The sequence below is a fragment of the Dipodomys merriami genome, unplaced genomic scaffold (assembly GCF_024711535.1).
Source record: "Dipodomys merriami isolate MVZ:Mamm:240054 unplaced genomic scaffold, mDipMer1.0.p SCAF_68, whole genome shotgun sequence".
NCBI classification, from domain to species: domain Eukaryota; kingdom Metazoa; phylum Chordata; class Mammalia; order Rodentia; family Heteromyidae; genus Dipodomys; species Dipodomys merriami.
Genome location: NW_027206268.1, coordinates 5321738 through 5348109, shown reverse-complemented (window position 1 = coordinate 5348109; position 26372 = coordinate 5321738). Strand labels below are relative to the sequence as shown.

The 26372-nt window shown below is 50.3% G+C and overlaps 1 protein-coding gene across 3 annotated transcripts; it reads right to left on the bottom strand.

Moving 5' to 3' along the window:
• Positions 1 to 1077: 1077 nt before the first annotated feature.
• On the bottom strand, positions 1078 to 26012 carry Atp1b3 (ATPase Na+/K+ transporting subunit beta 3). 3 transcript variants are annotated; one of them, XM_070005547.1, is made up of 8 exons: positions 25750 to 25839; positions 12679 to 12771; positions 11365 to 11493; positions 9164 to 9271; positions 7156 to 7340; positions 5560 to 5610; positions 2204 to 2290; positions 1078 to 1708 (listed from the first exon to the last, which is right to left on the bottom strand). In XM_070005547.1, the coding sequence occupies exons 3-8, from the start codon at positions 11429 to 11431 to the stop codon at positions 1538 to 1540; spliced, it is 669 nt and encodes a 222-aa protein (XP_069861648.1). In that variant the 5' UTR covers positions 11432 to 11493; positions 12679 to 12771; positions 25750 to 25839; the 3' UTR covers positions 1078 to 1537. The 3 variants fall into 3 exon arrangements, with proteins under 3 accessions (XP_069861648.1, XP_069861649.1, XP_069861647.1); XM_070005548.1 differs by having other exon boundaries at positions 12679 to 12768; positions 25750 to 25808; XM_070005546.1 differs by lacking the exon at positions 12679 to 12771 and having other exon boundaries at positions 25750 to 26012.
• Between the last annotated feature and the right edge of the window lie 360 nt (positions 26013 to 26372).

The window sequence follows — 26372 nt, the reverse complement described above, 5'->3', positions numbered from 1 at the left end:
GCCAGGTGCCTCGCCCCCACCCCCGTGAGCCACAGCTGCTCGCAGGGCCTCTGCAGCCTGGCGCAGGCTGGCCACCACTCGCTCCTTACAGCAGAGCGCACAGGAGGTCTCCAAGGGACCGAAACAAAAAGAGGGGGGCTGGGAAGGTGGCTCAGTGGTAGAGCGCTTGCCTTGCATGCCTGAGGCCCTGGGTTCGATTCCTCAGCACCACATAAGCATAAAGACAAAAGCCGTATGTGGTGCTGTGGCTCAAGTGGTAGAGCGCTAGCCTTGAGCTGAAGAGCTGAGGGACAGCGCCCAGGCCCAGAGTTCAGGCCCCACAACTGGACCCCCCCCCCAAAAAAAAAAAAAAAAGAGGAAAAGGAGGCCAAATACTGGCGGCTCACGCCTGTAGTCCTAGCTACTTCAAGAGGCTGAGACCTGAGGATCACAATTTGAAGCTAGCCAAGACAGGAAACTGTGAAACTCCTCTCTAACCATCAGAAAAGCAGAAGTGCTGTGGCTCAAAGTGGTAGAGTTCTAGCTTTGAGGACCAAGAGGCTCAGAGACAGCACCCAGGCCCTGAGATCAAGCCCCGATTGCCCAAAGGAAAAGGAGAAAAGCACAACTAGAAAAGGTAAAACGCCCTGCAGATCACACAGGAGATCACCAATGAGCTAAACCACTGCATACACCTGGAAGGAGGGCCGAGTCCACACTGCCAAGCAGAGAACGGGAACCGAACCCCACTGATGGACTTTAAGCTTTCAGTATTTGAACGGTCCAAGGCTTTACATTTCAGAATGTATATCCTTTATTAGCCCACAATCGACCAAATAAAAGCAGTAGGAAGATATTTCACGAACTATTATACAACTTAAGTCACATGAACTGAATTCCATAAAAAATTAGGTGCACGATCATCCTGACTAACCTACACACGCTTTCACCTGTGTTCTCAAAGGCAGCAAGACTCACTCCTGGCACAAGACACAAACCCCACCAGCGCTTCACATGCTTCCCAGCAAGATGCATGTGCTGCTCACCAAAACACCCACAGGCCAAGCAGGTGAAAAGTAACTACAAACAACGCCAAGGTAACACTTTCAGATCCACGTTTATTTCTGTTCCTCCTCACACACAGCGCGTCTCACACACACACATTTCCTGCAGCTAGGAAGTCACTTGATGCTGGCAAGCCACCAGCTCTGTTGGCATCGGAATCTGACAGTTAACCAGTGTTAAATCCATGAAGTATTTACACAGCACAGCACAGGAAGCTTTAGGCACGACAGCGAGCCCGGGAGGAGAGGAGGGCGGCGTGGTGTGGCGTGGCGTGGCACACGTCTGCAGCCGGGCACGGTCCCTAGCTGGCTGCACGTGGGCTGCCGGCGCAGAGGCCACAGGAAGTGAGGGCAGGACACGGAACGCCACAAGCGGAGCCAAGTGTCATGTGCCCCGCTGTCCTCCAGGGCGGTCTCCTAACTCTAGAATGGCAGGTCCAGCTGATACACGAAGACCGACAACACATTTATTCTGTGGAGACCACCTACACATCCTAGGCACGCGCTGTGATTTTGAACACGACTCGTCCCAAAAACTTGTCCCGATCATCCTCGTTCCTCAAGTTGGGAGACCCGTCGATCTTGCACTCGACAGTCACTTCCCTCTTGGTACTGTTAGCTTCGAAGGCGACCTGGACAGCAACAAGCGGCTGCAGGTACCCGACCTGGCAGACAAGGAGACACGTGTTCACATCTGTTCACATCCCAGCCCTGCTCCGGGCTTCCACCCTGGCTCAATCCCCCTTTTCCTTCAAGAATGTCTTGTACTTAAAACAACAACAAAAAAACCACACAAGGCCTGAGAAGGTGGCTCAGGGGTAGAGCGCTTGCCTTGTATGCACAAGGCCCAGGGTTCGATTCCTCAGCACCACATAAGCAGAAAAAAGTGGTAGAGCGCTAGCCCTGAGCTGAAGAGCTGAGGGACAGCGCCAGGGCCCAGAGTTCAGGCCCCACAACTGACCCCCCCCCCCCCCAAAAAAAAAAGCCACCACAGAAGTCAGCTTCCACGCGCGGTGAAAAGCACCGTCCTCCGCGTGTGAGCGTGGCTTTCTGTTCTGCTCGCCTCATCATGAACTTTCAGTTACACTTGAGAGGCGTCAGCCCACCCGGGCAGCTGCCGCTTCCTTACAGCTAGCGCCACACAGAACCTTGTTACTTACGTGTAGTTTTTTCCCATAATATGGAAAATACTTTAAGTCTATGGCTCCCTGGTCGGGGTATGTTGATACGGAGGCTGTGGTTTCATCCTGTGGGAAAGCAGAGAAACTCCTTCAGGTGAGGGCGAAGGGGAGAAGTCCGCGTGCACAGCGCAGCGCTGTGGCAGGCGCTGCCAAAATTGCCAGGGTGCTGGGCTTTCCTCAGGCCTCACCCGCGGGAGCCTGCACACAGCAGCGCACCGCTTCCTGCACTCCTGAGCCAGTCCGACTGTGTCCTAGGGCCCACCAACTGCTACTGGCAGCAGACAGCGCTGCCAGCCTGGACCAAGCGCAGAGGCTGCCGCAGCTCCAGACCACAACAGCCGCCAGGAGCCACGCTCAGGCCCAGAGGTGGTGGGTGTGAAATTTGGGGAGGTGAACACAGGATGCAAGGCAGACTCCATTCTCACAGTCCACAAATCACCAAGTACTTGCAAACACATGAACTTCCAGTTTAAGTAAACTCATCTCTCCAGTGGAGATGCGTGCATGCAGGGGAGCTCTTCCTTCTCCTCCTCCCACTCCATTCATCACCAAGCACCACGTGACAAGGGGATGGGCTAACAGGTACACACCACACCCCTAAAGTGGGGGGGAAGGCCCTCCCCTGGGGCACCTCCTGGGCGCGAAGGACCTGGGTAGAGACAAGGTGTGGCAAGAGCACAGCTCCAACTCCAGCATAGCAGGGGCTGGCAGCCATGTTCCCAGCGTGAGTCACCCACTTCTGCAGCATGCTCCAGACACCGCCACCACCCCCCGCAGGTGCCCTCCTTTACAGCTCTCCCTGTGGCAGGCCTGCGGGCAGAGCTCAGGATAAGCTTGAGTAGCTTAGGGAAGGCCTTGGAGCCCATCCCTGACACTGGGGTAAACATTTAAACAAAAAGGGTGTTTGTATCAGTCCTGGGCTTGAACTCAGGGCCTGAGCACTGTCTCAGCTTCCTTACTGAAGGCGAGCACTCTACCACTCGAGCCACAGCTTCACTTCTAGTTTTCTGGTGGTTCATTGGAAATAAGAGTCTCACTGACCTTCCTGCAAGGGCTGACTTCAAACTCTGATCCTCAGATCTCAGCCTCCTAAGTAGCTAGGACGGCAGGCGGGAGCCACCGGTGCCCAGCTTACATTAACCAATTCTACTTCAATAAGTGAACCCCATCCACAGAGCTGACACACCCATGAGCAACTAAGTTACATGAAAAATCTGCCTCTATCAATGTCACTTGAGAAAATCAACTATAGCAAATAAAATGTTTGCAGATACTGAAGAAAGGCTCCGCATGCCAGACACAGCACAACCAGGACTGCTCCCTGCTCACCCTACTGAGGAGTGAGCTCTGCAGATGTTCGTTCCCACAACGAAACAGAGACAACACCTACTTGGGTTACTTTATAGAAGTATATACTTTACACACACCTCTAAAGCAAAAGGGACATCAAGATGAAATTTGGACATTAGCACTGGAGTTTCATGAACATTTTCCAATTATTCTACAAAGCAAAGGTTACACAGATAAAATGTAGAAAAAATAAGTTTAACACATGAAGGAGACAAGAGCTCAGTGGTGTAAAGCCCTGGTTCAATCCCCAGCTCAGCAAAAGGGAGGGAGGAGGGAAGGGAGGAAGGGCATGGCAAATCACAGTGGCTCCGGCCTGTAATCCTAGCTACGCTGAAAGCAGAGCTTAGAAGGATCGCAGAGTTAGCAAGAACACCATCTTAACAAAACAAGCAAGGCGTGGTGGCACAGTATTATCCCAGCTAAAAAGGAAGACAGGAAAGTTGAGGTCCAAGCTTGGTGCCAGGCCCCTCCTCAAAAACTAAAGTACAAGGGGTCTCCACATAGGGTTCAAGGGGTAGAGAACCTGCCACAAGTGTGAGACCAGAGGGGCGTGGCAGAGGCGGGGCTCGACGGCTCTAGAGCCGATCCCTGTGGCCAGAGGCTTACACGAGGCAGGGGTCTGCCCCGCTGGCCTAGCAGGACTCCCATCTTAGACACAGCCTTCCACACTCAGGCTCATCCAAGGGCCTGCTCCCAGAAGGGCATGGTCGTGGATTGGCACTCCGACCTGGCTGCAGTGTGGAGCCCAGGCCCAGGAACTTGCTGCTGGAAAGCTGTGCAAGTAAATTCTGAGAATGAAGGTGTTACATGATAGGGTTTCTTGACATTTCTGGAAACATTTACACGTGGTATGTAGATTTAAGGAAGATTCTCGCTTTCATCAGGCAGCATCTCACTGAGCAGCCAGGATGACCCTGAACTGTCATTCTTCCTGCCCTGCCTCTGCTTTCTGGCGCTGGGTAGAAACGGGGGGAACTGGGAGACCCAAGGGGCCCAAGGGAGGAATGAGTGAGCAACTAGTGAGCTCCTGCACAGATGAGGAGCCTCCTGTGATGGGAGCCAGCGCCGGCTCTCCACAGCCCTCCATGATCTCACCACAACCCATCAGGAACACCACTTCTGCTTCCAACTGGATTGAATCCTAATACTTAACACAACCAGAAGACTAAGTTTAGAGCGTAAGGATCTCTCCCTTAGAACTCTTACCCATCTTTTACCCATTTGTCTTAGTAGCAGATGCAGCATGGAAAGAAAACAGAAGTTATGAGATGAAAACTGCACGGCATGCTGGCAAAAACTAAGTAGGAAGGAGGAACATATGAACACCTGCACCTTGAGGAGATGAACCATATTTCATAAACTCTCAAGTACTGACGGTTAGGTCACCCGCGTATGTACTATTAAGAAAACAGTGACGATACAGCCGGGCGCTGGTGGCTCATGCCTGTAATCCTAGCTACTCAGGAGGCTGAGATCTGAGGATTGCGGTTCAAAGCCAGCCCGGGCAGGAGAGACCGTGAGACTCCTATCTCCAATAAACCACCAGAAAACCGGAAGTGGCGCTGTAGCTCAAGTGGTAGAGCGCTCGCCTTGAGCTGAAGAGCTGAGGGACAGCGCCCAGGCCCAGAGTTCAAGCCCCACGACCGACAAAAAAAAAAAAAAAAAAAAGAAAAGAAAACAGTCACGATACAGTATTAAGACACCTGTGATCACAACCCCAATTTCAGCATTACTACTTTGGGATGGGTCACTTCAGCATTACTATTTTGAGAGGGAGTCATGAAATATGGTGTACAGAGCATGATATGGCACACATGACGTGGACATCCATCGGGCCATCATTAGGAGACAGGGCTACTTGAAGTGAGCTGTGTGGACTGGAGACTAGAAGGACACGGGAAGGTGTCAGAGGAGACACGAGACTCTGGAGGTGGAAGCTCTCCACAGATACCGTTCAGTACTAACCTCTGAAACTCAGTACTAACCTTTGAAACACATCCTATCTTTGGTTCTCCTTCAGGCTTTAATCCAATGATCTGAGGACAAGAAACATGGATTAATTTGAATCATTGCTTCTGCTGGAACTTGCTCCTCGCTGCTGGGGGCGGGGGAGGCGGGGCACATCTGTCTCAACTTTATTTAGAGTATTAAAACAAACTTTGGGGCTTGGAGGTGGCTCAGTGGTAGAGCGCTTGCCTTGAGCTGAAGAGCTGAGGGACAGCGCCCAGGCCCAGAGTTCAAGCCCCACGACCGGACCCCCCAAAAAAATCTTTTTTAAATAAATAAATAAATAAAATGAGCTTTCATATAATAACATTTCCAGTTAGCGATCTTATTGCTGTGTTAGAGCAATTTAGAAAATAAGTGAGTTATCAAAGAACTGACCAAAACAGTGTCTACCTTGCTGCCACACTGGAACAAGAAGCAGCAGGCAAGAAGGTGACTTTTGGGCAATGGACAGAGAAAAACTGACCAATCGTCACATCCCTTTCAAAGGCCACTGTGTTACAACGTCCGTAATGCTGACGGTGACAGCTCTGGTCCACTCAGTGGCTTTACTTACTGCCCTACACACTAGGGGGCAGGTCTGTACTGCCCCCTCCCGTGAACCCCTGCCAAGCCACCTTCAAGTCCCGTCTCCTATCGCAGCACGTCTCCTATCGCAGCACGTGGCGTGGTCCTGCTGAAGGGTCTCAGCCTTGTGTGGGGCGGGTGCAGAGCCATCTAGTGGCTGGCATGGGCAGTACTTCCAGAGTGCTGCACCTCACCAGCGAGGTCAGGCTGCACAGCGCCCACTCAGCTGACGTTGGTCACGCAAGCCCCTGTCCAGGTGCAGTGACTGTCGGGAGGCTACAGAAGGGTTGGTATGGCCACTCGGGGCTCAGCCCACCTCCCCAGGGAAACACACACCTCACAGCCCAGCTCCACACGCCACAGCCCAACTGCACTGGGGACAGTAGAACTGGCTTAGGGCTGGGAAGGTGGCTTAGTGATAGAGCGCTTGCCTAGCTTCATAGCCCTGGGTTCGATTCCTCAGTACCACATACACAGAAAAGGCTGGAAGTGGTTCTGTGGCTCAAGTGGTAGGGTGCTAGCCTTAAGCTTCAGGGACAGCGCCCAGGCTCTGAGTTCAAGCCCCAGAACTAAAAGTAGCAAATAGCTTAGTAAGAGTGACTTCAGTGATAGAACAGCTCCTTCCTGCCCTCGGGCCTCGAGCGGCCCCAGCCCAGAGCATCAGAACGGCAGCCAGGCTCTGGGCGGGAGCACATGCTCAGCAAATGGCTTCCTCTGCACTCTGCACGCTGAGCTCCTTAGAACAGGGCTGTGTCTGTAATGCCACTACTTAATGACATAGCTGTAAAATATAAAGCTATACTTGGCTACCAAACATTCAGAAAATGTTAAACAGAGTAATCACTGAGCCATCAACCCTTTGTGGTGTATTTTTCCCAAAGCAATAATTATCAGTGCCAGCTTTCCCCTGATGAAGGTGTTACCCCAAGCCAAAGAAATAATCTAGCACTGATGGGCAGCTCCTTAAAGACGGCCTGAAGCAGTAACAGAGGTGAACACATACGTACGCGGTTCATTTTCACAAGAACACAAGGCTGGCCTTGGGAGTAGCCAAAATCAGGATCTTCGGTACCATTGCAAGCTTCAAGTAAGGACACAGGAAACTGACATGCGGCATAAACCGGACCCGACTGTTCAAAGAGTGTTCCATCAGGACACACAGTGAGATTCTTCTGTTCTTCTAAAGAATATGCTAGAAAGGAAATACAAGACAGGACATTGAACACAAGCAGGAACACAGCATCCTTTGCGCAATGGTCTTCTAAGACAAGGCCAGCCCTGCTAGCAGGTGACACAGGGAAGGAGGGGCGCCTTCTGCTGCGCCGGTGGCTCTCTAGGCCTCTTACAACACCGTCTGCGAATCCCGTGTCTCCTGTCTCAAGTCAGCAGCACCAGCCACTACAGCGCCTCTGCAAGCCTTCTACGAGGCAGAATGGCCCTCTTAAAGCAAGAGAGCGGGCAGCGAGCAGACCCAGAGCGCAGCTCCACTCAGGAAGCCACGTGGCTTTACTAAACAGAGGCAGAAGTTCTGCCGCAGGTAACTGACAGACTGAGAAGTAAGGGATTTTAGAGTATCCCCAAAAGTTAAATGAATCAACCAGGCAAGAAAGAGTGCTGAGACTACAGGCTGAGAGTCACAGAATTCCTTAGGGGGCAAGTCCTCCGAAGCAGAGCCCCTGAAGACAGCAGAGCAAGCAGGAGCACGAAAGGGGGGGGGAGGGAGCCACACCAGGAGAGCTCATTTCACAACCAGGGACCTGGGTACACAGTCCTCTCCTCTAGGGAGCAGTGCTGGTGTGTGCAGCTGAGACCACCATCAAGAAGAGCCCATCAGGGCTGGGAAGGTGGCTCAGTGGTACAGCGCTTGCCTTGCATGCTCGAGGCCCTGGGTTCGATTCCTCAGCACCACGTAAGAAAAAAGCCGGAAGTGGCGCTGTGGCTCAAGTGGTAGAGTGCTAGCCTTGAGCTGAGGGACAGCGCCCAGGCCCAGAGTTCAGGCCCCACGACTGGACACCCCCCCCTCAAAAAAAAGAGCCCATCAGCTGGGCACAGTGGCTCATGTCTGTAATCCAAGCTACTCAGGAGAGTAAGATCTGAGGACCATGGTTCAAAAAGCCAGCCCAGGCAGGAAAGTCTGTGATACTTATCTCCAATACACAACTCAGAAAAGGCCAGAAGTGGCGCTGCGGCTCAAGTGGTAGAGTGCTTGCCCAGGCCCAGAGTTCAAGCCCCAGGACCAGCAGTAAAAAAAAGAAAAAAAGAAGAGCCCATCAAGCTGGGTGCTGTGGCTCCCGCCTGTACTCCTAGCTCGTCAGGAGACAGATCTGAGGATTGCAACTTGAAGCCAGCCCAGGCAGGAAAGTGCATGAGACAAGTCCTAACACCAACCAATCACAAAAAAAGTCAGAAGTGGCACTAATGCTTCAAGTGGAAGAATACTAGCCTTGAGCTAAAAAGGAGCTCAGAGACAGCGCCCAGGTGGCCTTCAAGCCCCAGGACTGGCAAAAAAAAAAAAAGTTCAGGGACAGTGCTCAGGTCCTGAATTTGAGCCCCATGACTAACCAAAAAAAAAGTACAGAGGCATTATTTTATATAATACAAATTTGCTGTTAATCAGACATTTATGTTGTTCTATGAATTAGAACACTCTTACAACTCATTTTGGAATGTTTAGAGATCCTCTCATTTGTCTACTTAAAAAAAGTGAAACAAGGGGCTGGGAAGGTGGCTCAGTGGTAGAGCACTCGCCTCGCATGCCTGAGGCCCTGGGTTCGATTCCTCAGCATCTCATAAGCAGAAAAAGCCGGAAGTGGGGCTGAGGCTCAAGTGGTAGAGCACTCGTCTACAGCTGAAGAGCTGAGGGACAGCGCCCAGGCTGAGTTCAGGACCCACAACCGACCCCCCAAAAAAGTGAAACAAACTAAGAATGTTTGTAAAAGTAATGATAACTCAGTGCTAGGTTCTATAATCTATAATGACTAACTTTTGCACATTACTACAAGAAAATATACTTACATTTTAGAAACCTCTTAAGATCGTTAATATATCCTTTATAGGAATTCGGATCTGATAAACTAAATGTATATTCCAATGCACTCACTGGTTTTGGATAAACCATAAGTCCTAAAAGATAAAAGAATTTTTTTAAAAAAGGTATGTATGTGATATGGCTAAATCTCCTCTCTCTTATCCTAAAAAGCAGATCTCAGTAAATCACATGGAAAACTGTCCACAGTTATACTACAGTTATCAACTTCCCACTTTTACCCATCTATGAAAATAAGCCATGTCAAATTAAAGAAAACTTAACTCTTCAAAAATAACCTGGTTTTAGCAAACCAGTCTAATCATTTTTGCATCTAAAACACCACTGTCTGGGATATTCACAAATACGTGACATCTTTTTCAGGGAAAGAAGTCTGCTGGTTCTGCGTGGCTGTTGCTAAGGCTCAGAAGTGAGAGTGATGGAGGATGTAGGAGAGACACTCAGCACCGTGACCTCGGGCTGGGCGACTCTTCCTGTACAGCGTGATGCCCACCCTGTGCACTGCAGGGGGTTAGCAGCATCGTTAACAGCTGCTCTGCTCTCCTGTTTTACCACTAAAAATATCTCCAGACACAGCCGAAGGGCCCTTGGAGAATAAAACATGACTGGTAGCAAAACCAGAACTCTGGAAAAGAAGCCCCTGCTGGGCTCCCCACAGCCCCTTTCCCACTCCTCTATTGCCATCTCTACCAGGAACATTCTGCCCATCACTGCTTTCTATTCCCCAAATGGCCAGTACCAGGCCAGGGATGGAGGGCAGTGGTACACCACTTGCGCAGCAGACACAAGAGCACCACAAAATAAATATATAAATACTGCCAGCACCTTGAGCAGGGAGCCATGCCTAACAAGACAGCTGTCCCACAGAGACTGACAGCAAGGATTGAAGTTAAGAAGTACAAAATATAATTCAAGGCTGGGAATGTGGCTCAGTGGTAGAGTGCTGGCCTACCATGCACAAAGCCCTGGGTTCAATTTCTCAGTACCACATACACAAAAAAAGCCAGAAGTGGCATTATGGCTCAAGTAGTAGAGTGCTAGCCTTGAGCAAAACAAGTTCAGGGACAGTACCCAGGCCCTGAATTCAAGCCTCAGGACTAGCAAAAATAAAAATAAATAAATAAATAAATAAATAAATATATACACACACACACACACATATATATATATATATATATATATATATATATATATATATATTTCAGCTAAGTTTTTAGTATTCTTTGGCATAATGGAATTTTGTTTCTTAAGACAAGAGAAAAACAGCAAATTTTATTGCTACTTAACACTTTTTACCTAGCTGCCTTTTAACATTTTTTATCATTTTCATACTAACCAATTAGAACCACAAAGCCCGTATTTGTTTAGACCACAGCACTACACAAACTATGTAATTCACACATAAATTTCCCATGGCCAGCGGCTGGGAAGGTGGCTCAGTGGTAGAGCGCTTGCCTTGCATGCTCGAGGCCCTGGGTTCGATTCCTCAGCACCACATAAGCAAAAAGAAAAAAGCCGGAAGTGGCGCTGTGGCTCAAGTGGTAGAGCACTAGCCTTGAGCTGAAGAGCTGAGGGACAGCGCCCAGGCCCAGAGTTCAGGCCCCACGACCGGACCCAAAAAAAAAAAAAAAAAAAAAAAAAATTCCCCATGGCCAAAAGAACAATATTCATGAACTATTTAAATCTGTAACTACTATCCAAATGTACTTCAATCAAGTTTCAATTATTCACTTATTTCCGATTATTCCACACAAAGGATTCAAGTCTTACCAGTTAAAAAAAAAAAAAAAGGGGAAGGGGCTGAGAAGGTGGCTCAGTGGTAGAGTGCTTGCCTTGCATGCATGAGGGCCTGAGTTCAATTCCTCAGCACCACATAAGCAAAAAGAAAAAAACCAGAAGTGGCTCTGTGGCTCAAGTGGTAGAGCGCTAGCCTTGAGCTGAAGAGCTGAGGGACAGCGCCCAGGCCCAGAGTTCAGGCCCCACGACCAGACCCCCCCCCCAAAAAAAAAGCAGCTAAACCAGTACATATTAAGAAATAGCAATCACAATCGACACTCCCATTACCCAACACTGTGGTTTAACTTATCTTCTATCCACTCAGTACAAAGCAGATCTGTGGCAGAGACAAGTCAGAGCCCCAGTATATTTCAGGAAGAGAACCCATGGTTACCTGGGCTAGAGATCTGGTCGCGGTATTTTGGAACCTCGTCGTTCAGGGTCTGAAGCATGGCCCACATTGTGAGTGTGAAGAGCCCAGCCAGGAACCCATAAAAAACTAGGTAGAAGAGCAAGATCAAACCTGCAAAGAAAGGAAGGCAGTGAGACTCAGCACCCACAGTGCAGGCACTCGGCCTGGGGAGGTAGTGAGCCCAAGCTTAGCCATGCACCAGGTGCCGGGCAGTCCAGCAGGCAGCCCGTGAGCCTCGCTCCAACCCCCCACCCCCGCCCCCCCCACTTCCAAGTTAGTCAGCTTCTGCCACTCCTGCTGGAAAATGCCAGTCCATGTGTGGAGGAACGTCCCCCCAAAAGAACATCATGCCCTCTAAGAAAAAATGACGGGGCGGGTCAACCTCTCCCCATGCATTCACATGTTGCCTTAAGTGGAAAGTAGAAAAAAATTATATAAAGCCTGTGTATCAGCCAGCAATTACTGCAAATGCTTTAAAAAGTGAGGTGACTTAGAAGAACACCAACCAGACATGCAGTGAAGGCAAGTGGGGAAGGGCACCCGGTGAGGGGAGAGGGGGGAGGGGAGTGGGGGAGAGGGGGAGGGGAGTGGGGGAGAGGAGTGGGGGAGGGGAGGGAGTGGGGGAGTGTAGAAGGCACTGGCCATGCACAAGTGCAAGGAGCACAAGCCTACTAGTGAGCCGGGTGGGGCCGTGGCTCTGCCGCTGGCCCCAGCAAGGCAGGACGCACTGGCCTCCACACCACCCTTAACCCCTTCTCCCGTTACTTGGAAACTCGCAGACCCCCACACCAACGATTTGGGGGAACATGTGAGTATCAGTAATTTGTCTCAAAGTTCTAAAGTCAAAGTGATCAATAGGGAGCTTATTTATCAAAATACATGAAGTCATTCATGTTTAAGCGTGGAACAGTCCTTAAGACTGTGCAGCTGTGAAGACAGTAACCCCAGGGCTGAAGTTATCCCAGCCTTCCTTCTCGGCACTCTTCTGAGAGCTTATCTACCCTTAGCAGAGGACAGACCTGAGGTCCTCAGTGGACCCCAGTACCTCCCAAGGAGTAGCTCAGAAGGCTTCTAAGATTTTGTGAGTTTCTGAATTCATTTATTCATTTCCCCAGAAAGCAGCTACAGAACTTCATCTTCTCAAACATGACCCCAGGACAGATAGTGACAACAGTGAGACAAATTATTTCTCCACTGCAGCCCAGGAAGCCACTCCCCTCCCCATTTTTCCACACAAAGGGGAAATCATTTAAGCAATTTCGCTTTACACTAAGCATACCACCCTTCCCCAATTACCAGGAAGCCAAGAGAGGGAGGAGAGGAGAGAGGAGAGAGGAGAGGGTGTCAGCTCCGGGCCACTGCCCTTCCGCAGTGCCTACTGCGGTCCTGCTGCAGAAAAAGAAAAGGAAGACCAGGCTCAAAGCAGTGATCTGTTTGCCACGCACAGAAGACAGGCCCAGGTGAGATGGTAATAAGCAACAGAGACACAGGTGGCGCTGTTGCACAGGAGACATGAAACCAAAGTGTGAAGGAGACTTCTGAGCAGTATTTTGCAGTTATTTAAAGCATCACAAAAATTTTTTTTTTTTTTTTGGTCAGTCGTGGGGCTGAACTCAGGGCCTGGTCCCTGTCCCTCAGCTCTTCAGCTCAAGGCGAGCGCTGTACCACTTGAGCCACAGCGCCACTTCCAGCTTTTTTTGCTTATGTGGTGCTGAGAAATTGAACCCAGGGCTTCATAAGCACTCTACCACTGAGCCACCTTCCCAGCCCCTACAAAATATTCTTATATCACCTTCAATTGTTTTTTAAGTTCCTAGGAAAAAATATAAATGAAATTTATAAAACATCAGAAATAAGTATTACCAAACTATTATTTTAATTTGCTTCTAAAGAACCATTATAAAATGGAAAAAAGGTACTAAAATGTCATATAGTTACAACATATGTACATAAATTAACAGCCATGTTCTAAATCTGATGTCACATACTAAAGGCCTCCAGAGACAAGACACTAAAGCAAGCTTTCCTCCTTGAAATAATTCCTTTGCCAAATAAAACCAATCTTTTATATCATATATGATGAAAGACTTTTCACAATAATTTACAAAAACAAAAACACACATAGATGCAAGGCACTGCAGCTGCTCTTGCCTTGGGGTAAGAAAACATTTTAAAAACCAATGCCAGCCCGGGCGCCGGTGGCTCATGCCTGTCATCCTATACTCAGGAGATCGCGGTTCAAAGCCAGCCCAGGCAGGAAAGTCCATGAGACTCTTATCTCTTAATAAGCCACTAGAAAACCAGAAGGAAGTGGCACTGTGGCTCAGGTGGTAGAGAGTTCGCTTTGAGCTGAAGAGCGCAGGTACAGCACCCAGGCCCAGAGTTCAAGCCCAACGATTGACCCAAAAAAAAAAAAAAAGGAAGGCTGAGGCAGGAGACTGCAAGTTAAGCCCAGCTGGAATACAAAGTGACACTCCCGTCATAAAGACAAACACCACCACCAACAAAGCCAATAACAATAAAATAAGCTAACACTGATTTAAATTCCACAGAAATACCAGCATTTCGAAATGTCTTGACTGAGATCAACAGCATCAACCCAAGATGGTCACTCAAAGGAAACCCCAGGAATTGACTTACAACTACAATCTACAGCCACGCGGCTCAGCAGGAGGGCACCCAGCAGGAGAGAGTTTAAAGGAATGCAGTCGCTCCTTCAGAAAAGTACTTAAAATGCCAGAAAACAAGCTAAAGTGTCATCAGTGTTTGCCCAGAGCCCAGAATAATGGGATTATAAAGGGACAAGAAAAATTGGGAGTATATGTAATAAATGTTCTTATCTTGATTACGGTGAGTATAGTATAGGTATGCTTGTGTACCTGGGTATATGTCAAAACTGTATTTTTTTTGGATATAGGAGGCTCATTATATTGTCCAAGCTAGTCTTGAACTCCTAGACTTTTAGGTGATTTTTCCACGTTAGCTTCCTGAGTATTAGGGCTGTATTGCCTGCTATATCGCCTGTATCTGTATTGACATGCACCGCTTAGTATATGTCATTACCACTTTAATAAAGCAGCTGAACAGACAGGTGTCAGTGGCTCACGCCTATAATCCTAGCTACTGAGGAGTAGAATGCTAGCCTTGAACACAGAGAGGCTCAGGGACAATTGTCCAGGCCCTGAGTTCAAGCCCCATGACTGGCAAAAAGCAAGCAAACACCAAAAATGAGAAACTGCATCAAGTCTATCAGATGATCAAAGAGGTTACCAAAGGGAAAGAACAACTGACACCAGGTAACTATCAATTTGATTTTGGCTGCTAAGTTAACATTCTGCAATTTGGAATACAAAACAGACATTTCCACACTTGTAAGGAAGAGCTCAGAACACCTACAATGGGAGGGGGTAACAATGTTCAAGAGGAAGTGTACTCATTACCTCACTCATGTAACTGTAACCCTCTGTATAGTATCTTTACAATAAAAAAATCAAAAAAAAAAGAACACCTACAATGAACACATCACCAAACCTTACAAGAAGAAATTGATCATGCAATTAACTACAAAGAACAGCAAACAAAATGTAATACATAATGAAATACTGTAAAGTTAAAAAGGAATGATAACAAAGTCTCATATACCTCAAGTAAAACAAAACAACCTCAGGGCTGGGAAGGTGGCTCAGTGGTAGAGCGCTTGCCTTGCATGCCTGAGGCCCTGGGTTCGATTCCTCAGCACCACATAAGCAAAAAAAAAAGCCGGAAGTGGTGCTGTGGCTCAAGTGGTAGAGTGCTAGCCTTGAGCTGAAGAGCTGAGGGACAGCGCCCAGGCCCAGAGTTCAGGCCCCACAACCGGACCCAAAAAAAAAAAAAAAACAACCTCAGACTGATACACAGCTACACATTTAAATTTAAAATGAGAGGTACAGAATCCTGTAAACATATATATGTCAAGTACTGATGGACCAGAAACTTACTAGGCTAAGCAAGCACACCCTCAGGTCTGATGTGTCCTCAAAGAAGACTTGGCAGGGTGCCGGTGGCTCACACCTGTCATCCTAGCTACTCAGGAGGCTGAGTTCTGAGGATCAGGGTTCAAAGCCAGCCAAGGCAAGAAAGTCCATGAGACTCTTAACACTAATTAACCACCAGAAAACTGGAAGTGGCACTGTGGCTCAAGTGGTAAAGAGCTGGCCTTGAGCTGAAGAGCTGAGGGACAGTGCCCAGGCCCAGAGTTCAAGCCCCACAACCAACCCAAAAAAAGAGGAAATAGGGCTGGGAATATAGCTCAGTGGTAGAGTGCTTGCCTCGTATATATGAGGCCCTGGGTTCAATTCCTCAGTACCACATACACAGAAAAGGCCAGAAGTGGCAGTGTGGCTCAAGTGGTAGAGTGCTAACCTTGAGCTGAAGAGGTCAGGGACAGTGCCCAGGCTCAGAGTTCAAAACCCACAACCCACCAGCTCCCCGCCCCCACCCCCGCCCCCCCCTTGCAAAAAAAAAAAAAAAAAGAGGAGGAGGAAACAGATGTGGCAAACTAGGATCCAAGTCACAGGGATCACAGGGCTATGATATTTTATACTAAAAAGCAAAAAGCACATGAAGGCCACGTTACAGTCACACACCTTCATGATGCTGTGCAGCTTCAAATTCTACAATTCTGTTCTGTGCTTCATGTAATGTTCATATGCATAGATATCTAACACAATATAATCCTATTTGGTGAAGATCTTTAAATATACAATCCAGAGACTGAATATATAAAAAAAGGACAGCAAATACTTCTTTTTTTGGGTCCGGTTGTGGGGCCTGAACTCTGGGCCTGGGCACTGTCCCTCAGCTCTTCAGCTCAAGGCTAGCGCTCTACCACTTGAGCCACAGCACCACTTCCGGCTTTTTTCTTTTTGCTTATGTGGTGCTGAGGAATTGAACCCAGGGCCTCGAGCATGCAAGGCAAGCGCTCTACCACTGAGCCACATTCCCAGCCCAGCAAATACTTTTCAAACAAAGCTTGCCACATTTCTTCCCAGACACTCTGTAGTTAACAGAATGTACACTCTTTCCAAACTTGGAGCACAGCCTACAAACTGACCATGACTTCAATGACAAAATATGGGCCTGGGAACAGCACAGGGACAGAAGCCAGGCCCTGTCACCGGCAAGGCCGGGCGCTAACCACGGGCCTCAGATACAAGACTGTACCTACACAAGGTGCATGATGGGAAATAACAGGCTATGGGTTGGAAACTTCTCCAAGCCAACACCTGAAAGCCTGGAATCCCAAGCTGCCTGGAACTTCAACTTTCTGAAAGCAGGGGTGATCCAAATATGATCTGGGGTTGGGAAAGTAGGAAAACCAAGACTGCAGCCTCAGAGGTAATCAAATGGCAACGAAGTTACAGATTTAGACAATGACCAGTGATTCCAATGGAGGGCCTGGCCCTCTTTCCTGACATCCATCAGACAGCAAGAGCTCAACACCCACAGCTGTCCACACATTTTTCCCAGATCAAGCATAGGACCTGTAGTCGTCAGGCAGATACATTACCACTGAGCTACATTCCTGACCGTCATTATGTTTTAAGCAACAGATAAATACTGGAAAGCCATTTACCTACTTGAAGTTGGAAGAGCTGGGTATACCTTGGTGGTAGAGAGCTTCCTGGCACGCAGAGGCCCTAGGTTAGATCCCCAGCACTTCACACGGAATTTATACAAGATTTTCATCTGCTGTTTTAGTCCAGATTGGTCTCATAGAATTCTCCATGACCCTCCCAAATGCTGGACTGCAGGTATATGGCATTGTGCGTGGCTTGTGTTTTACTGTTTTAATAACAGAGTTTATAAGAAAAGGCACTAGGGGATCCTGGTGGAGGAGGAGGGGGCTGATGAAGTTTTAAGCACTGTGACATTTGAAACAGGGGGTAAGGGCCATGAAACCAGGCAGCTTCTGAATGCTTGCTTTCACAAGAAGGGGAAGGACAACAATGGAAAGTCAGAGAAAATTAATTCCTGAATTAATTGCAACGGTAGTGGGGTGTGGTTCACAAAAAAATGAAATGCTATGGAGAGCGGATTGGCAATTTGGCCAGTTTTGCTTGGAAATGACAGGGAATGAGGGAAGATGACAGTTCCACAGAGAAAAGCCATGTAGAGGCGTGGGGTTATCTAAGCCTCACGCTCCAGAATGTAGGGTATGTAGGAAGTAAACGAAATAATTAGTGCCCAGAATCTAGCAAGCAAAACCCAAATTTGTTTTTATTTATCTTTGCATCTTTGGAGATTTCCAGGAGAGAAGAAAAAATAAGGCCAGAGACAGCACCCGGCAGGGGGAACTGGGGGCTCAGGCCTGTCATCCTAGCTACTCAGGAAGCTGAGATCTGAAGATTGTGGTTCAAAGCCAGCCCTGGCAGGAAAGTCAGTAAGACTCATCTCCAATGAACCACCAAAAAACAGGAAGTGGCGCTGTGGCTCAAAGTGGTAGAGTACTACCCTTGAGCAAAAAAGCTCAGGGAGGGGCTGGGAAGGTGGCTCAGTGGTAGAGCGCTTGCCTTGCATGCCTGAGGCCCTAGGTTCGATTCCTCAGCACCACATAAGAAAAAAAAAGCCAGAAGTGGCGCTGTGGCTCAAGTGGTAGAGTGCCAGCCTTGAGCTGAAGAGCTGCGGGACAGCGCCCAGGCCCAGAGTTCAAGCCCCACGACTGGACCCCCCCCCAAAAAAAAAGCTCAGGGACAGCATACAAGCCCTGAGTTCAACCCCCACAACTGACCAAAAAAAACCACCTGAGGATGGACAATGAGGAAAGGAGGGGCAGTGGCCAGAGAAGGCAGGAGTGAGTCGAGGTGCACAAAGGTCTGTTGCTGATGGGCCAGACACGGCCACGAGGCCACAGCAGTCACAAGGGCCCGTCCTTGCAGGAAGGTCAGTTTCAAAGTTGTGCTTTACCATGGCACCAGCAAAATACTAAGAGTAAGTCACAAAAACTAGCTCCACAAATGACTCAGTAACCAAGTTTAACCAAGGAAGTGAGAGGCTGAGCTAGAAAAGCCTCAAAATTATTAATTAGTACCAGCACCCTGTGTGGAGAGAATGACCCTATTAAAAAGGCCCTCTTACCAACATCGGCAGCTCATGCCAGTTCAAAGCCAGCTAGAGCAGTAAAATCATCTTCAACTAACTACCAGAAAACAGGGAAGTGGCACTGTGGCTCAAAGTGGTAGAGCTCTACTAGTCTTGAGCTAAAGATTAGCTCAAGGACAGCACCCAGGCCAAGTTCAACCCCACGACCAACAGGGCCCACCGCCCTCCAACAAAAAGGCCCCTATTAAAACCAGTTGCCAAGGGCACATGCCTGTGCTAGATCTGAGGATCACAGTTCGAAGCCAGCCAAGGCAGGAAAGTTTGAGACACTCATTTCAAATTAACTATCAAAAAGCTGGAAGTGGAGCTAATGTGGCAGAAAACCAACCATGAGCAAAAGAAGCTCAAGAACAGCATCCAGGCCCTGAGTTCAAGTTCCGAAACTGGTGTGCACCCCTATTAAACTGAGGTGGGGGGTGGATGATTTTATGAGGTTTTCATAAAAGCTGAATCTCAGAAAGAAGCAGACTTGGGCTGGGAAGGTGGCTCAGTGGTAGAGCACTTACCTTGCATGCATGAGGCCCTGGGTTCAATTCCTCAGCACCACATAAGCAGAAAGAAAAAAGCCGGAAGTGGTGCTGTGGTTCAAGTGGTAGAGCGCTAGCCTTGAGCTGAAGAGCTGAGGGACAGCACCCAGGCCCAGAGATCAGGCTCCATGACCGGACCCAAAAAAAAAAGAAAGAAAGAAAGAAGCAGACTTGGATAATAACCCTATCACTAAACTAAAGTGGTGCCACTAAGATACCTACTGTTTCCTTCAATATTGAATTCCTATGAAAGCCATTAGTACTACAGCCTCCGCAAAGGAAAACATTCACAGAAAGAGCATACTAGGAGTCACCAAGATTATCATACACATTTAGAACATTCAAGTCAATATTGCAAGTCTAAATTACTGTCTTTCATTCAACCAACTTCTAACACATCCTTACTAAAATGCCAGCACAGTAGGAGCTGGAGAATCACAGATGAGACATGACTAAGCCTTACAGCAGAGCTCAGGGGTAGAGAGCTTGCCTCTCATGCCAGTCACCTGGGTTTGATCCATGGCATCTTACAGGCTAGTGAACTACCATAACAACGTAAGTAACAAAGGCTAGACAGAGGAAAGGGTGTTTTGGGACACACGGGAACACTTACTATTCTCAGGGCAGAGGATTTCGATGTTTTCCTGAGATCAGGCTACCTAAGCTGACACTACTTCTAAGAAGGCAGCCTAATGTGGAATAAACAGGAGGGGTCCAGAAAACCGTATGAATGGTAAAAAGTGACTGGAGAGAAGCCAGAAAGACTGTATGCGAAGAGCCTGTCTGTATACGCCGTTTCAGATGAGACGTGAGTCTTCTGATTTTGTTTGTTTAGGGTCCTGGAGCCAATCTTCCATAGATGCTGATTGAAAACTGTGACTGGTTCATCACTGCATTAGTTTCTCATTGCTGCAGTTACAAACTGCCACTAATAGTGTCTTAGAGCAGCGCAACATCAGTCTAACACCAGTATCTCTGCACATGGGCACTGAGGAGCCAACAGGAGTGCATTCCTTTCTGGAGGTCTAGGGGATCCCTGCCCAAATCCTCCGCACGTAGCCCCTCTCACCTTCTACCGCCCCTTATTACACACTGCATCATTCTGACTGTCGGCCTTACTTTTCCTTGCCTGATCCTGGCCCCTCCTCTTCCCCTTTCAGGACCCTGAGATCCGCGGGTCCCACCTAAACACACACAAGCCGGCTCACCTCCGCATTTGAAAGTTGGTCTATCACTTGATCTACCAGAGGCACTAATCCTCCTTTGCCACAGAATTCAGAATAGTTACAGATTTGGACAGAGACCTGGACAGGAGTGTCACTTTGCCAGCCACAATCTTGGCTTCTGTTTGGCATTCACTTTAACTATGTCATTAAAGTAGTATTTGTCTTTAAAAAATAAAAGTTTGTCATGCTAAGGAGCCCCTGAAAGCAATGGAAATACACCAAGAGGCACCTGGGAAACATCCAAATGAAGGCTTCTGATTGATAGGCAACCCTTAAGCCACACGACTAGGAGAGTCATGGCTGAGGCCATCCAGTTCAAAGTTAACACAAAATTCTATCCAGGGACTAGGGAGAGGGCTCAGTGGTAGAGCGCTTGCCTTGCATGCATGAGGCCCTGGGTTCCATTCCTCAGCACCACATAAGCAAAAAGAAAAAAGCCGGAAGTGGCGCTGTGGCTCAAGTGGTAGAGCACTAGCCTTGAGCTGAAGAGCTGAGGGACAGCGCCCAGGCCCAGAGTTCAGGCCCCACGACCCCCCCCCAACACACACACACACACAAAGACACACAAAACATTATCCAAAAAAACAGAGCTGGGCCAGGGGCCCGTGGCTCATGCCTGTCATCTTAGCTACTCAGGACACTGAGATCTGAGGATAACGGTTCAAAGCCAGTCTAGGCAGGAAAGTCTATGAGACTCTCATCTCCAATAAACCACTCAGAAAACTGGAAATGGCACTCACCTTGAGCCGTAGCGCTGAGGGACAGCGCCCAGGCCCAGAGTTCAAGCCCATGACCCACAAAAAAAAAAAAAAAAAAAAAAAAAAACAGGGCTGGGAGGTGGCTCAGGGGTAGAGGGCTCACTTAACATACATGAAGCCGTGGGTTCAATTCCTTGGTACCACATCACAGAAAAAGCCAGAAGTGGCGCTGTGGCTCAAGTGGTAGAGTGTGAGCCTTAAGCTTCAAAAGAAGCTCAGGGACAGCGCCCAGGACCTGAGTTCAAGCCCCAGGACTGGCAAAAAAAAAAAAAAAAGAACAAGCCAAAGGACTTGGGATGTAGCTCAAGTGACAAGAACATCTGCATAAGCAAGGTCACTGAGGTGAATCCTCAAAAATGACCCCCAAAAAGAAAAAAAAAAAAAAAGGCTGCTTGATAGATAATTTCAAGTAGAAAGTGTAGAAAGTCACCACAATGGTGATGAGAAGAACCAGAAATCAAACTCTAAGAAAAAAGGCAGAGGATTTTATACAACCCATGCTAATAAAGTGGGAGATTGGGGGGGGGGGGGGGATCCTTCCCACCAGCCCTGGAGGCTCAGGCCTGTAATCCTAACTACCCCGAAGGCTGAGACCTGGAGGGTCATAGTTTGAAGCCACCCCAGGAAAAAAAGTCAAGGCTCTGGAAAATGTGGAACTGGAGGTATGTATCCAAAGCAGTACAGTACCAGCCATGAGCAAAAAGCACAAGCACAAGGGCCTACGTTCAAGTTCCAGTGTACATACACGCACGTGTGTGTGTGTGTGTGTGTGTGTGTGTGTGTGTGTGTGTGTGAACAGATTAGAGGGGACGTTACTCCAAAATTAATAAATGCATAACTAAAATTCTTTCTAACTAAATTGTCTTTTCTCTTATTACAGTCATATAAAAGGACTGGTCATGGCAAAGTTATTACAGACAGGAAGGTCTAGAAATAACAAAACCCATTAGTTTAATTCTACTGATGTAAATTCAGGCCAATTTCAGAAAAAAATCAAGCACACACTACCATCATTATAATGGTACCTTGTAACAACTCTCCTCTCCTGCTTCCTGGCCAGTCCAGAAAGTTGTTGAGTGACGGATGAGTACATGTTAAGTCCTGCCCAACCCCACTGCCCATTCTTATAAACCTAGGCACAGGGACCAGGAACAGAAAGTCCTGCTACTCTCCCAGTCAAGCACATTTTGGTAGTCTTAATTATCATCAGAGTCACAGGACAATGGCCATTGTCTTGTAAACGAGATACTGAGAAAATAAACACACATGTCTCTCCCCTACATTCAGACACAAGGTGCGATGGAGTCTGATGCCAGAGCAGTGTTTAATGATGCATGACCCAGAACAGAAACACAGTGCCTGAGAAAAGGCCCCTTAGGGACCTATAAAGAAAAGGCACATGAACAAAGCACAGCTCTGGTCCAGAAACATAACTACTGGAAACAAAATCTCTGGTTTTAAATTGTTAACTTTAGCATTTATCAGACTGGATGTATGGTTCAAGAGGTAGAACCCCCAACAAGCAGGTTCAAGTATTATCATCTGACACAGATAAAGTCATGGTATAGGAGAGCAGAGAGAGGGGTGACACTGTCAAAAAGAAATGTATTTTTTACCTGACACGTAACTGTGACCACTCTGTACATCACCATTACAATGACCAAAAAAAAGTTTTTTAAAAAGTCATGGCTTTAGAATCTGTGGGCCCAAAGGTTCTATGCCTAACTCACTGGATGAATTTTGGTAAATCAGAAAACCTGTAGTGTGGGCTGGTACGTAGCTCAGTAGAAAGCGCTTACCTAGCAAGTTGTAGGTCTTGGGCTCGACCCCCAGTACCAAAACAGTAAAAACAAAACAAAACAAAACAAAATAAAAACTGTGGGGCTGGGAAGGTGGCTCAGTGGTAGAGCGCTTGCCTTGCATGCATGAGGCCCTGGGTTCGATTCCAAAGCACCACATAAGCAGAAAAAAGCCAGAAGTGGCGCTGTGGCTCAAGTGGTAGAGTGCTAGCCTTGAGCTGAAGAGCTGATGGACAACGCCCAGGCCCAGAGTTCAGGCCCCACGACTGGCAAAAAACCAAAAAACCAAAACCAAAACAAAAAACTATGGTCTGTCTTTTCTCACCTGTGCCATCTATGCAGAGGTCCAGGCAAAGGTATTCTTTTTTGTTGATGCTGAGGGGCTCGGGGCCTGAGCACTGTCCCTGAGCTTTTTTGCTCAAGGCCAGCGTTCTACCACTAGGAGCCATAGCTGTATTTCCAGTTTTCTAGTGGTTAACTGGAGATAAGTTTCATGGGCTTTCTCATGCAGGCTGGCTTTTGAACCACAGTCCTCATATCTCAGCCTTCTGAGGAGCTAGGATTACAGACGTGAGCCACCAGTACCTGGCTTAAATGTACTTCTTACTGTGGCTCACACTGAGTGGACTGAGCTGGGCATTAACAGCATTGAAGACTTTTGATTGTGAGCCACAGGAAGAAAACGTGTACGTACCAAATAAACATTCTGGAAAGTGCTTTCTTAAACCTCTTGGACAAATGGGTTTTCCTCCATGTCATTGCGCTGCCTGCTCCCCTGGACGTGGGGAGCAGCATAGGCAACACAGGAGCCAGGCCAGTGACCGCTCCCTGTGACATCTTCAACAGAGCATCTGTGGCACCAGACATCAGGTGCTATCTTCTCTTTGTCCTATGCTGTTCAAGTGCTAATGGCTCACCCTGCTCACTGTCCATGATATTTCCAGGTCTACCCTAACCCAGGAAGTCTGCGTGGAGGGCTGCTGTGGAGATCCATGAGGCACTTCATGTGTACATAAGCATTATGATGTAACTATAACCAATACATTTGCCAAGTATCAAAAACAAAGTCAAGCAGGGCTAGCACTCTATACCACTTGGGCCACAAGTGCCGCTTCTGGCTTTTTCTGTTTTGTGGTACTGAGGAATCCAACCTAGAGCTTCAAACATGCTCGGTGAGCACTCTACCACCGAGCCACCTTCCCAGCCCTCTTCTGGTTTTATAAAAATAAATGTTACATTACACAGCTGGGTACCAGTGGCTCACATCTCTAATTCTAGCTACTAAGGAGACTGAGAATTGAGGATTGTGGTTCAAAGCTAGCCCAAGCAGGAAAGTCAGTGAGACTACCTCAAATAAATTACCAAAAAGCCAGAATTGAAGCTATGGCTCAGATGGAAGAGCACTAGCCTTAGGCAAAAAAGAAGCTCAAGGACAAAGCCCTGAGTTCAAGCCCCAGGACCAGCACTATATAAATAAATACGTGAGCGTTTACACATTTCAGACAGACACACACCAGAGAGGTAACACAACCAGGCAGCTGCACCATACAGGCTTTGACGAAAAAGGGGGAAAAGGCATCTGTCAGCAGCACACTGCGCTGATCAGGGCGCCCTTCCTAGGCCGATCCAGACACCCCGGTGGGCTGGAGTGGCGGATTCTCCCTCCTCGCCCCAGACGGCTCCCCTGGGACAGAGTAATGGCTATTTTTCACTGTTTGCCATTCTGTACTGGCTTCCAGTTGTTTCAACAAAAAGAAGGTGGTCACTGCTCTTGATAACGGTACTACTGATGCTGCGGAGGGGTCCTGCCTTGACCCTGAAGTGAACCGCCGCTGTGCGCACCCCACACACGAGGCACTCGGCCCTACACGGAGACCGCGCGCACCTGTTGTTACTCAAATGCCATCCCCACCCTAAAACCTTAACAGGAAGGTTCCAGAGCGCCAAGGCTAGGCAGACACCTGAGGAGCTCAGTGCGGCCTAGCGGGCGGCCTCTCCACCACGCCAACATCTCCGCGGGGGCGGGGGGGGGGGGTCCACCCCAGAAGCGAGCCACGACGCGTGACACGCGTCCGTCCTGCCCCGCGCGCACGCCACCCGCGGGCCTCCCGTCCGCCTCTCACGGACGGGGCTCGGGGAAGCAGCCGAGCTGCGGCGAGGGCAGAGAGGCCGACAACAGGTGATCGCCAAACCGTGAGGGGAGACGGGTGAGGCAGCCTGCCGCCCTACGCTGGGGAGAGAGAGAGAGAGAGGTCAGGCCGCCTGCGGGGCCGGGCGGGCCCCGAACCCGGGGCCGGCGGCGGCCGGGCTCCGCGGACCGCGGCCGCTTCTCCGCTCGGGAAGGGAGCTGACCCCCGGGCCGGGATGCGCCCGGCGCCCCGCTCCCGCCCGGGGCCGCGCACGCGCGCGCGCGCCGCCCGTCCTGGCCCCGCGCAGCTCCTTCTTCCCCGCCGCCGCCGCCGCCGCCAACGGCTCCCCGGGACGCACAAAGAGCCGCCGCGGGCCGGCGCGGCGCGGGGAACGCGGGTCCCGGGGGGGAGTGCGGGCCGCGGGGCGCCACGCGCGTCCCCGCCGCCGCCGCCGGGCGCGCGAGTCACCTCCGCGGCGGGAGTGGAAATTTCCTCTCCGCGGAGGCGCCGCGCGCGCCGCAGGCCGCCGTACGGAGAGGCCCGCCCGCCCCGCCGCCGCCGCCGCCCGGCCCCGCGGGGGCCCGCCCGCCCCGCCGCCCGCCCGGCCCCGCCTCGGCCCAGCCCCGGCTCCGGCTCCGGCCGGCGCGGCCCCGGTTTCCGGCGCCGCCAGCGGCGGGAAGCCGGCAGCACGTGCGCCCCGCGCGGGCGGCGGGCCGGAGCCGCGCCGGGCCCCCGGGCGGAATGAATGAGGAGGCCGCGCCCGCCGCGCCCCGCGCCGCCCGCCTCACCCCAGCTCTTGGCGGTGCGCCCCAGGAACTCCCCGGTGGTCGGGTTGTAGACGAAGAGCTTCCACTCGGCCAGGCTCTGGTGGAACGACTTCTTCTCGTTCTTGGTCATGGTGAGGGCGCGGGGCGCGGGGCGCGGCGGCCGCGGGCGGGCGAGGCGGCGCGGAGCGTCCCGGACCTAGCGGCGCTGCCCGGCGGAGGCGGCGGAGGGGCGGCGCGGCCGGAGCAGCTCCTCCTTCCGCGACCGCTCGAGCCGACTGCGCCGCGCCGCGCCGAGCGGCCGCTCGGGCCGCGGGAGCCTGACGTCTGCGCCCGCCGCAGCCAATCCACGCGCCGCTCCTCCGCGCCGCGCGCGCGCGCGCCCCCGCCCGCGCCTCGGCTGGGCGCGCGCCCGGGCCGCCCGCCGGCCCCGCCCCCGGCGTGGCCCCGCCCCCTCCGCTAGCCCCGCCCCCTGGCGCCGCTGCCGCCCGCGCCGGCCGAGGACGCGGGGCGCCGGGGCCGCGCGGGGAAGTCGCCGGCCTCGGTGGCGTGACGCGCGGGGTCGCCCCACGGGGTTCTCGCGGGGCTGGGGGCGGCGATCGGCTGTCCTGGGGGGTGGGGCGGCGAGGCCCGGGGCAGGTGCGGGA